Source organism: Sander lucioperca, chromosome 10 (genome assembly GCF_008315115.2).
Source record: "Sander lucioperca isolate FBNREF2018 chromosome 10, SLUC_FBN_1.2, whole genome shotgun sequence".
Classification (NCBI taxonomy): domain Eukaryota; kingdom Metazoa; phylum Chordata; class Actinopteri; order Perciformes; family Percidae; genus Sander; species Sander lucioperca.
In genome coordinates, this window is record NC_050182.1 from 26,822,282 (window position 1) to 26,835,130 (window position 12,849).

A 12,849-nucleotide genomic window follows, 5' to 3' on the forward strand; every position below is an offset into this window, starting at 1 on the left:
ACTCTGTACTTATTAATCAGTACTGTTGCATTTGTCGTTTTCTCCCCCCCCTCTTCCAGTCTGTTGGTGAGTAGTCGAGGCCACGATGCTGCTTCAGAGAGTGATGCTCTGATGCTCTGAGTCATCTGACAGTGGGAGACAGGCCGTAGATTGTTAGTAGTGCTGAAAGGATGAATTGGCATAATTATGGGCTTTTGTGCAGCACAAAGAGGCCACAACACACAAAAACACACTGACACATGTAAGAGTTGAATGTGGGAGCCACATGTGCTGCCATGACTGTGCATCCTTGCTGTGTGTGTGTGTGTGTGTGTGTGTGTGTGTGTGTGTGACAAGTCATCCAACAGCTCCCAAAAGTCAAACAGAGAACATTATCAGAGGAGTGGACTGAGCTGCGGCCTCATAATGACAAACTCAACTTGGAGCCTCTCCAGTGTTTATGTCTGCACTCACTCCTCGCCTGTATCCCGGCAACACTTTCCACAACAACACACACACACACACACAATCTTGGAGAGGTGGGAGAAGTTGAAAGGTTGAGGGACAGAAGAGAAGAGCTGGAGGAAAAACAGGGAGAGTAAACTCTGTGATGGATTACCCGACCATCTCTGGATATCAATCCTCATCATCCCCCCACCCACCCCCCCATGTGCTGGGGAACCCTTTTATCCTAATATAGAAATACTAAGGGAATATCCAGGGATAACTATGACCTGGATGACTGAGAACCTTCAGAGACAACTAAGGGAATATGATTCACAATCAACAATGATCTGTTGATTTGACACCAAGACTAATTTGACACCAGCTTGAATTGCATATTTTAAGTCAAAAAGTAAAATCAAGATTTATTATATATATAACGTATGTGCTTCTGAAAAACAGTCAGTAATCTGTTAGCCTGTGGATTGTAATCTTATTTGAACAGTGTTTGTCTTATGCTTTTTAACATACAAAGACAAGCACCAATAATACAAACAAAACCCAGTGGCCACAAGAACTTAACTTCTGGTGTAGATCCAAAATACATTAGTACAATGTATATAGTACATACTGTAAATAGCACACAATGTACTCAGAGATTATTTGCAGAGTTACATAAATATGTTGCAGAAGTATTAATGTAAAAATATAGCATCTATAAGGAAACACTAAGTCCCGTTACAATTGACAGTGATATAACAAATAAACATCTGGAGGGAAAGAAGGAAATAAATGTATGAATTATTGGGGAAATCCTGGAAATTAAAATCCCCATGCATAATCCAAAAATGTCAGTTTTCCAATTTTTATTATTACAGTGACAGTCTATTATATCTTTATTTAAACAACTTCCATTTTACATTTAATCTTTATGTTAGATATTCCTTAGGTTTTAGCTCAACCGCTCGTTTCCTTGACATTGCAGTTAAATTTAAAATTCAGTGAAGGAGAAGTGAACCGTCATCTTATTTATTAACATTTTTGTAGATCTATGTGTGTTTTCTATTCAAAAATAAAACTAGACAGTTTCTGTACTTTGTAAAATGTTATAATGTTGTCAAACAAGGACTACAATTATCTGTTCTGCTTGAAGAATTAACAAAATGTGTCACTGTTTAAATGACAGTTATCTAATTCTGTGTGGACAAAAACAAATGCGTCAAATAATTTTACACAGTGCAGCCTGAGAAGGTGTGACTGCCTCTAGTGGTGCATCACTTTAACTGAATTAGGTGTTGAGCTCTCCTTTGTAATTGAATATTGAATATCAGTTTATGTGGGATGATTTTATTACCCATCCTGCGTATTAAGCCCACAGAAGAATGTAAACAAATTCCATAAACAAATGTCACTCAGTCTGCTCTTACGAACTAGTCTCGGAAAAAAAACATCAGTGCCGCAGCAGAAATGAGGTCTACATTAACTGACCAAAATGTTATGTTTCTGTCCAGTAAACTGACACCTATAAATCAAATACACCAGTTGTTCTGGCTGCTTAGAGTATGGCAACGCGATGACGATCAAAAAGAGTTGTTGGCTTAAAGTAAAGTTTCTTCTCTCTGTGACCATTTGTGACATTTGTGATCTGTGACAAAAATGTGCTTAATAAATTCAGTTATATTATGTTAAAGAATACAGCTAGTACACACAATATCTAGTTAATGACAGTATTTCTTCCAGATCCTGTATGTGTCAAAGTTAAACCTCCTCTATTAGACACTGTGGCCTGTCTGATACTGCAGCATCATCTAGTGGTGGTTAACTGTTTCATGAAAGCAACCTCATGGATCAAACAACTGTCAGTGTTGCCTGTAGTGTCACTGTTAGTGGTGGAGGAAGTACTCCGATATTTTATTTAAGTAAAAGTAGCAATACCACAGCAGTAAAAATACTCATTACAAATAAAGGTCCTGCATTGAGAATCTTACTGTGGTCAAAATATGCAAGAATTACCAGGAAAATGTACTTAAAGTAGTAAAAGTTCTGGGGCGCCTGGATAGTTCACCTGGTAGAGCGTGCGCCCCATGTACAAAGGCTCAGTCCTTGTCGCAGCAGCCGCAGGTTTGACTCTGACCTGCAGCCCTTTGTTGCATGTTGTTCCCTCCCCTCTCTCCCCTTTCACATCTTCAGCTGTCCTATAAATAAAGGCCTAAAATGCCCCCCCCCCCCAAAAAAAAAGTAGTAAAAATACTCAATGCAGAAAAGTGGCCCGTGTGAGTGTTATACTATATCATACCATTAATACTGATGCATCAATGTGTAAGTAGTGTTATGCAGGTGTAGTTGGTTGAGGTGGAGTTCATTTTTAAATATTTTATTCAGGAATATAACTCATGATTATTTAGTTATGGGTGTTATTTGTGTTCTGGATGAATCCCTGTTTGTTTGGAAAATGTGTGCCTTTTCTGCATCAATTTATGGTGTAAATTTCTTTAATTATGATAAGGAAATTATAATTGGATATTTGGGGGGCATGGCCAGATTGGATCAGTGGTTAGAGCAGGCGCACATATACTAAGAGGTTTATGCCTCAACGCAGAGATCCAGGGTTCGAATCCAACCTGTGATGATTTCCTGCATGTCTTTCCCCTTTCTCACCTAGCTGTCCTATCAATTAAAGGCGGAAAAGCCCAAAAAAATAATCTTAAAAAAGATATTTGGCCAGTTTTGATTATTGCGGGGGTTATAACTCCCCCATCCCCCCGGTAAATTACGCCTATGCCCAAATTGTGTATAAGGTTAAGCAGTTAGAATGTTATTCATGTAAAATCATATTCTGAAAAGTAATTATTAACTAAAGCTGTGGAGTGAAAAGAACAATTTCCCTCTGAGATGTAGTGCAGTTGGAGAATAAAGTAGGAGAAAATAGAAATACTCAAGTAGAATGTTCTTCTTTTAATTTTGTTAGTACAGTACTTGAGTAAATGTACTTTGTTACATTCCACCACTGGTCGCTGTCACATGTAACATTGATTGAACTCACTGATATAAACTGAGTAGTGACGACTCCCCAGGCGAGGCTGCAATGATCGTCACATCCTGACCTTCCAGGTGGTTGTAGGTTAGCAGGACGTCCTGCTGCTTTCAGGGGTGTGGTGGTGTGTTCACTGCCGGCCAGCCTGTGTCAACCTAAACACACAACACCACCACCTAGTGATGTGTATTCAGCGTTTTATTAAACCATTCCACATACAAAACTTAACCCACATAAGTTACAATTCACACATACAACTGTAGATAAAGACGTGTAACATTCTGCAAAAGCTGAAAGAATAATCTTTAATATTCAGCTTCTTTCAAATTTAAATTCTGCTCATTCATTTGGGTCTAAATACACTTTACCAAACACACAGCTACGACCCCGTCATTAGTGTTTAACTGGAGAGTACTTCTGCTTTCACCATTGCTGTCATGAGTAATAATAAAAACCCAAACTGTAACATGTTACCCACACTGCTAATGACCTTTCAGAAAGAAAAAAAAAAAAATTAGGTTAAGATGAACTTTTAACAAGCGTCCCTTTGAACCCCACAAAGCTTGGAAAAAACTATACACTTTCATTTTACTGCTTACATACAGGCTGACTTTGAATCTACCTCTGCCACTCTAACCAAAGTGGCGCTGTATTGTATAAACGGAGAGTAATTCACTTAATTATTACTTCTAAGTCTACCTGTAGTGGTGCACACTGCATGTCTTCCTTTCAGTACATAACCTGTTAGGCTGTGCAGTCTGTAAATATTTGAAAAATTTTGTTTTGCTCTTTGCTCCAGCATATTAGATTCGAAATGAAAACATTCTCAGTGGTGCCCCGCCCACCCTCTTTTTTGGCTTGTGACCCTTATGAATGAAGAAATGTCTATTTCATTATTCAACTTGTTTCCTTTGTAGTTATCATTGGTGTCAGAATGACACAGCCCAGTTAGAGTCCATTTCAGAGAAGCAGGTCCAGTCAGTGCTGCATCAACCACGACATCTTTACCTTCACCCTCTTTGGAATCTCTATCATTTCAACCCTGCAGAGTCTTTCAGCAGACGAGGAGGTTGAATCTTTTGGCACAATAATCAGTTTGTAACAGCGTCTAATCAGCCACGCAGGGAATGTCAAACGGTTGCCAGAGGATATTTGTAGCATAAATAGGATTTTATATAAGAGGCTTCGATCCAACGAAGATCTGAACTTCATGGGGAACAGGATCCTCTCTAGTATAGCATACAAACATACAAATTCTTTACATAAATAATGTTAAAACAACTCTTTCCAACTGCTGGACAGATATTTTCTTAATATGGCCTGTTTGTCCACAGAGTGTGCTTTTGTGTAGACGTTACACAAGTGTGTGTACTCCTCAGTAAAACACCAGTGAATGGCTTTTGTACAGCTCAGGATTGCCCGTCCTGTCTCTGTGCTCCAATCACGTGAGGGTTGAACTGAGCGATGATGATGGTGATGTCATCACGGTACATGCGAGCCAGCTCTTCGGGCAGCGACAGCATTTTTGACAGCCTCTCGTGGTCAACCGTGCCAAACTCGTTGTTTCCCACCGCGTGACGTATCAGGTGGGTCGCAGAGTTCTGATCCTCGAAAGCCGAAGACATGCGAGCCTTTCTCTCATCAAGCAGCTCCTGCATCTGTCCCAGGGTGACCCTGTAGCCTCCGACTTTGAGGGGCTGGCGCTGGTGCACCCCTGTTAAATACTCCCCCACAATACGAACCACTTCCTGTCTGTGCAGCGTCTCCCAGAGGCCGTCAGAGCCAATCACCTACAGGCACACACAGAGGAGAGTTGGAATCAGAAACACACACAATTATAACATCAGATTTTCTCACACACACACACACACACACTCGCTGAAGTTGTCATGGCTAGAGTGAGATCAGTAAATGAGCTTCATGACAAAACACTTCATATCCAGTTAGAGAATTACTGCCACTAAAAACTCATTTCGAAAAATGATTTCTACACAAACACAGCCTTTGTCTGCAGAGGTCGTAGAGTTCTCATTTCAAACCACTCTGTTTTTTGGAATTTTGTTTTAAAAAAGACACAGCCCGCTCTCTTTTATTGTTCAAAAAATATCCAAAAGGGTGCTCTCTTTCTGGAAAACCATCTTTGATGAGCATAACATAACACCAGCATGAAGAGCCCATTTATCAGCCAAGAGTTTTATTTTGTAATTTGGTAAGATATCAGAATTAGTTAGCTGTGTGACTGATAAAATCTTCCGGCGATGGTTGTCATTATGCAGTGCACTAAATGTTTACCATCTAGAAGTGAGAAGCCAAATCACTATCATGTTAGCATTTTGTAGAGGGTAGAAATCTCCCAGCCTGGTTCCAGACGATTAATTCAGTGATTAAAAGAAGTCTGGTGTTGTACCCATTCGTGGCTTTTCATACCCCATGTTTGGGAAAACAGTTTTCCAGAAAACTTGAATGAGATTAACACAGCTGTACAGGTTGTCAAAAGCTGATTTACAGAAAATGCATCACTGTATTTTGGAAACAAATACAGAGAGGATTTGCCTTCTCTCACCATGAAACGATCCTGTGGCCGCAGTTTGTGGTACGTGATCTCAGGCTCGGCGGTCAGGTAGGGGGGTGTGTGGTAGTTTGGAGGGATAAACTTGGTGTGCTCATTTTCATGGAGCTGATCAGGTCCAGACTCTAACACACACTTCTGCAGATCAATACTCCATTTGAACTTAACATCCCCAAATGCACGTAACGGCATGAGGAGGCCGAGCAACCGGTCCTGAATAAAGGAGGACCACAGAAAGAGGGGAAGAGGTTTTAATAAATGCTGCGACAACAACCACTTAGAGCAAATTAGTAGGTGTATTACCTGTCGTATAACTGTCTTCCTCTCTGATGGAGGGTGTTCACTTCGTATCCGAGCCACCTCCTCCTCATTCTGGGCGCTGTGGTCATTAGAGAGCGTGTGAGCGCTGAATGAACCATCCTCCTCCTGCACCCCCAACACTGCCCGAGCGTCTCCTGAATTGGCTATAAATCTTTAGGAACAGAAAGGAGAAGAAGCAAGGCTGAAAAATATTAGTTTATTTAAAATTAGTTATGCAACACTTTGCATGTATTTATTCTCCTTACAGTTCTGATCCATCGATGTGAGCCACGCAGGCTGTTGCTCCAGAAAAGGCCACTCTCAGGACCCAGTAGTGCAGGAAAGCATTCGGGTCTCCAACCTGCATGGCAGAATAACACTGTAAGACTCCAGACAGGATATGGTACATGGTTTAAATTACACGGAGAGGGAATGACACCTGAGCTCCTCTTTAATCCATAAAAGTTTAAACTTGGATGCTCCAAATTTTTTTTGCACTGCTGGCATGGGGCAAAGGTGATATTCAATATGTATTTTAAAAAGGTCCCATGACATGGTGCTCTTTGGATACTTTTATATAGACCTTAGTGGTCCCCTAATACTGTATCTGAAGTCTCTTTCCTGAAATTCAGCCTTGGTGCAGAATTACAGCCACTAGAGCCAGTCCCACAATGAGCTTTCCTTAGGATGTGCCATTTCTGTGTCTGTAGCGATTGAGGAGAAGGGGGGGGCAAGGTGGAGGGTGGGGGTGTGGCCTTGACCAACTGCCACTTTGCTTGTTTTCAAGCCATGATGTCTCTCTCTTTCTCATGGGCGGGCCAAATTCTCTGGGCGAGCAAAGCAGAGAAAGGGGAGGTAACCTTCCTCCTTATGAGGTCATAAGGAGCAGATTCCAGATCGGCCCATCTGAGCTTTCATTTTCTCAAAAGGCAGAGCAGGATGATACCCAGGGCTCGGTTTACACCCATCGCCATTTCTAGCCACTGTGGGACCATAGGCAGGCTGGGGGAACTCATATTAATGTTAAACAATCTCATGAAGTGAAATTTTCATGCCATGGGACCTTTAATGTGTAAGACAAGTCCTGCACTCATAACATATTCAATGATTTGCAATTTGACTCAGACATGAATATTAATGACAGTAGAGTTAGTAGTCTGGCTCAACGGAAATACTTTGCCAGGATAAGCCTGACAAGCTGAACTGGCTTTGCCCCTCCCCTGCTGCTATCTGTTTTGCAAGACGCTTTTAAACGTTAAGAATGCAGACATTTTCTACCTGAGCCTCCAGGGAAATATCATTGTCCAGCCTCTTGAAGGCGTTCAACAAGGCCTCACGGGTGTCTGGAACTTCCCCTGGGCTGAAAACAGAGAGAGAGTGTATAGCAATATGTGTGAAGCAGATAGAGAGGATGCCAGAGGTCGAGAACAGATACCGACATCAGCACTATTGGCAAAACAACAGATAGGCCAGTGTTGGTGTGAGCGTGTTGTTACAAAGTACAGATGGAGATAAAATAAGAAACCAGGAAGTCCAATTTGAAATGTTAGGAAAAACCAAGAAACCTGACTGCAATGTATACCCTTTTGAAACAGCATTGTACAGCTCAAGAATGTTCTTCAGCAGTGTCCTGTTTTTTTTGACAGTGCCTTAAGTGACGGTACCCCCAGTTGTGATAACAGTACATTACAGTAGTTAATGAAGAAGACTGCATTTTTGCCAAAGTGCTGTTGTCTCGACTTTGTCGTGTATCATCTGCTGTGGATCTCACCTGGTGAGGTCTATTAACTCCTGCCAGTAGGTTCGGAGGCTGTTGAAGTAAAGAGTCTGAGCCTCCTTGCTGAAGTAGTCGTTGGGGTGTTTGTGCCACTGCAGGATGGGACTGAGGGCCCTGCCGGCCTCCACAGCTGCCTCGAGCTCACACAGTGTGTTGTGGGGCAGCAGAGACACTGCTATGTAGTAAAACAACCTCTCACTCAGCGCCTGGCAGAGAGGAGGAGAGTTGGAAAAATAATGTCAATGCAACAGGGTATATAGAAATGACTAAGGAAAATACAAATAAAGTTATCTTGTTGTAAAATGATTTGAAATGTGTGAGATCTAACATCTCATCAGTGGACAGGAGATACTATAATGACATTTAAAGTTTTAAACAATTAATGGATCCTCTAAAGAACAATACATCTAACAGTAGATGATCTTGAAAAGTAGCATATGAAAACAGAGTCAGCTTTACCTGTGCACAGGCACAGCCAGCATGGCCATCAAACACACCCAGCAGCATTCCTCGCGTCTGCAGGCATGTGGCTGCACTTCGACGGTCTTCTATGGGAGCGTTGGCCGGTAGCTGATTACTCTCGAAACCCATCACTGATGACACATTCTTTCCATCAAACTCTGGCACCTGGAACCACAACATATAAAAATGGCAAAATGAAAACTTAAATGTTGAGATGGCCAGACGCGTTTACTGTTTGCACGAATGACCCCACAAACCTTGAAGCTGTACTCGTTGGCTTTCAGAATAGAGTTGACCTGCGGGGGTGATAGGATGTAGCTACAGAGCACTGAGGTTGTCTGGTAACTTCTTGAGTGCTGGTGGCTCTGCCACATATGAGAGGACCGTCTTGAGGCAGGTCTGTGAGTAATGGGTACTAACTGGGACTGGTGTTGTTGGCATGGTAACAGACTGGAGGCCAAGACCTTGGCACGAGGCAAACCCCTGAGCAGCTGAGATGTCACAGGCATGGCTGAAGGTGCACTGCAGGCATATACACAAACACCATAGTTACCACTGATGTTCACCAACCCATTGAAGAGGCATACATAGAGAGCTCAGAAAGCAACAGCTGGATGTACTTTTAACAAGAAGCATTCATCCGCAGGGAACAGAGTGGTCTCTGCACAATTAAGCAAACATTGTGAAAACAGATCGAGATTATGTAGTAAGGTTTAGAATGTTCAGACAGGTTGACAGTAGCAAGGTTTAAATACATAACCTAACACCACCAACCCACCACACTTTAAATATTAATATTTTTTACAATCCAATCTTGGTATTATCCCTAAACTCCATCCCTGTTGGTCACCGTTCACATATTATGCCTGGGATTCACATTAATTCAGATCAATGGTTGATTAACAGAACAGAACTTGATGTCATTCCCATGTGGTGAAATACAGACATCTAATTGGAAATTTAAGAGTTGCCAGGTTATTAGGTAAACCTAGCTAAAGAAAGCAGTCTAATAAAAGAGTCCTGCAATAGATCCTACCTCCATGAAGGTTGTAATTTTCAATTTTAGTAGAAACTGTTTTAGAGGTTGAACTTTATGATCATTGTGGTGCTGTTGAATTGTATTGCAATATACTTACTGACACGTGTTTCTATTATTTTGTCCACCCCATTTATATCAATGATGGTAGGCCAAATAGGAAACACTACAGTGTACAATGGAATATAGTTCAACAGCACCACAAATAAAAAATGTAATTAGGCCTAACACCTCTTGTACTACCTAAACTATGATTCATTGGTTTTAAATAGGTGTACATAATTAACTGGGAACTGAGTCTATTTCTAAAAAGAATCTGCAAATGCATTTAGCAAAATTCCATGCTTTTTTGTCCTGAAGTCTCACGAAAATGAGTATTAGAAGACAGCACCACCAAATCATGTACTGGCGTCTGGCTCAAGTTGCAACTCTGCTCTCATCTCCATTTGTAGGTCAGCAGGGCTAAACATAGCTTTGGCAAGAATCTCAGCCCTGACATTTGGATCTTGAGAAATGTTCTGTCTGGTCATCATGACCTACTGAACTGGACCAAGGCTGCGTATCTACATACAATCTGCTCTCATTGCATAATTTAAGTATAACTGCAGCTGTTCAGAACTCCTTCGTGTCAGTCTGGTTCTGGAGAAACACATAGCAGCAAAGGTGGAGGCAGCTCAGGTGACTCAAACATTTGAGTGAAAATGCCCTACAGGTTGACCCCGCTATGTCGGAGTAAGCTGGGCAGCCAAACATCCTCCCAAACTCAAACTGTGTAGACCAAATTGGGCCCGCCCGTCCTAGCTCTGGGCTCTGCAAGAAAGTTGCCATGTTTGTTGACATCACTAGCCTCCCCTAGAGCAGCAAAGCAAGTCTACAAGACCGTAAGCTAACCTCAGAGCAGCTAGATGAACTTGCAACACAGAACATCAGTCTCAGGTTACCAAACTGTGTCGCGAAAATGACATTAACAGATAGATAGATAGATTAGCTCTCCAAGATACGACGTGCATCAGTCAACCAAGGAGAACAGCCAAATCCATGCTAATGGTAGCTAGTGGTGTCAGGGTTACACCCACCAAATATCGTCAAACTGCATAATGTCTGCTCACATAAGACATGACGGCACGAGCTGCAAGCTAGTAGACGTAACTGTCAAACAGTGAGTGCAGAGCAAAATTCAGACTCACCTTAACCGATGGGTCTGAAAAAGTTACTGAAGTTCATGATTTAACGCCGACCGCTCGGTCTGTATCATTCTGGAGCGCGTCACTGCAAACTCAGTGTAAACGCTGATTGGCTGAGGTCTGACAGCCGCGATGACGTCACGTCAATCCTTCACGCACGAAAAGAGCCTTTTAAAATCTGCAGATGCAGTTAAGTCTGAGGCACTCATTTTGTTTCTAGACTTTTATAAGGCCTTTGATACAATTGAGCACAAATTTCTTTTACAGTCCCTCAATGCGTTTTGCTTTGGTAACAAGTTTGTAGACATTGTCAGTATGTTTTATAAAGATTGTAACTGTCTGAGGGACAGTGTTACTGAGTTTTCATGTTTATATTTTCGCTAACATTGTGGGGCCCGTCTACTTAGGAAATGTGCTTAAGAGACTGTAAAATGACTGAAAGAAGTATATTTGACTCATTGTATTTTATGTTTATTTTTCTTGTAGTTTTAGTCTTTAGACGAAAAGGTGGAAATAAATGATCAAAGGACATCTGTATGATGCGTGGCCTTATTTAATTGGACCAGTTATTTACAGTGAAAACGTAAAGAGCAGCGTGTGTCCGTGAAGGAGAGAGAGAGAGAGAGAGAGAGAGAGAGAGAGAGAGAGAGAGAGAGAGAGAGAGCTGGCTTCGGACAAGAAGCTAGAGAAGTGACGTGCTGATCCACGGGAGAAGGAAGGATAGTCGTTTCGACACAGGTTGGAGAGTGCCGCGATTTCGCATAACATATACCCTACTAATCACCGTGTTGCTAGATTTACCGACATTGACTCTTCCTGTACATTTTGTAAACAGAATATTGAAACAATATCTCACCTTTTTTTTGATTGTGAAATTTCCAAAAGATTTTGGACAGATTTGGAGTCTTACTTTTTTGAACCCACCAACTTTATCTACTCCTTTAACCTTAAAGATATCATCTGTTTCTACGATAATTCAGTTAATAGTGCTCTTCAATCTAATTAATTTTGTTATTCTGTATGCAAAATTCTATATTCACAAGCAGAAATGTTCTAACTCATCTCCTAATTTTGTACCTTTTCTCATAGAATTTAAATCTCTACTGAAGTCATTTAGAACGTTGGATAACAAAAAAAGTATAAAAATTATGGAAACTGTAGAACTTTTTTCCCCTGAAACCTCTGACTAACTGTAATTGTATGTCTTCTTGTACTTGTTTGTTTGTAATGTCTGTTATTTCTTATTTTTATATTTGTATGTTATTTCTCGTTTGTATTGCCTCACATTTTTTTATTTTCATAAGTTTGTGCACTTGTTCACGTGCTATCATTGCTTACCTGATTTTTTGTAAACTGCATTTTGTCAATAAAAAAAGAAAAGAAAAAAAAAGCCTTTTAAAATCAGAGAGGTGAGCCTCAGCTTTTATTAAACCACCACGAGCAGATCATTTGAAGAGATAAAGGTTAATGTTAATTTTACAATATTACTGTGAAATCCTCTCTCTGCAATCTGCAACATTGAAATGCATCTCAATTCTCATTCAATTCAATTCAATATTCTTGAGCAGAGGATGCAGGGTACCACACAGTGATGGAGGAGGAGAGGACACTATGGTGGCTCTGTAGAACTGGGTGCGGGAGGGGAGATGTTCATCTTATGGAGCAGTCTGAGATAGAATATGACATGATGAGGATGACATGAGATGAGTGTGTCTCCCATCTATTCTTGCATCATCATGTCATATCTATTTATCTATCTATTCTAGAATCTATTCTGGAATAAGGAAAGCAACTGAGTAATTATTACTGCATAAAAATCAGACAATGTCTGTTGTCTGGCTAATCCATAACAAAAATGCAATAATCAATAAAAACCCAATGCTGCCATAAAACAGTGTTTTGCAAATTGTCCATAATGGCCTAATATACCAAAACATGTTATAGGGATAGGTTTAATGGGATAATGATATCATCATGTGAATGCCATGAGTATCGTAATACATCTGGAGAAGGAATTGTGTTTTATTAAAATGACCTCAAAACAAAACTCAAATCAAGACCGTC

At 40.9% G+C, this 12,849-nt stretch overlaps 1 protein-coding gene across 1 annotated transcript; it reads right to left on the minus strand.

Moving 5' to 3' along the window:
• Positions 1–3,637: 3,637 nt before the first annotated feature.
• On the minus strand, positions 3,638–10,921 carry pdp1 (pyruvate dehyrogenase phosphatase catalytic subunit 1). The gene is made up of 9 exons (XM_031299175.2): positions 10,789–10,921; positions 8,823–9,087; positions 8,563–8,730; positions 8,098–8,309; positions 7,605–7,686; positions 6,593–6,687; positions 6,330–6,498; positions 6,021–6,239; positions 3,638–5,247 (listed from the first exon to the last, which is right to left on the minus strand). Exons 2-9 carry the CDS (start codon positions 9,072–9,074, stop codon positions 4,867–4,869), a joined length of 1,578 nt encoding a protein of 525 aa, XP_031155035.1. The 5' UTR covers positions 9,075–9,087; positions 10,789–10,921; the 3' UTR covers positions 3,638–4,866.
• Positions 10,922–12,849: the final 1,928 nt, after the last annotated feature.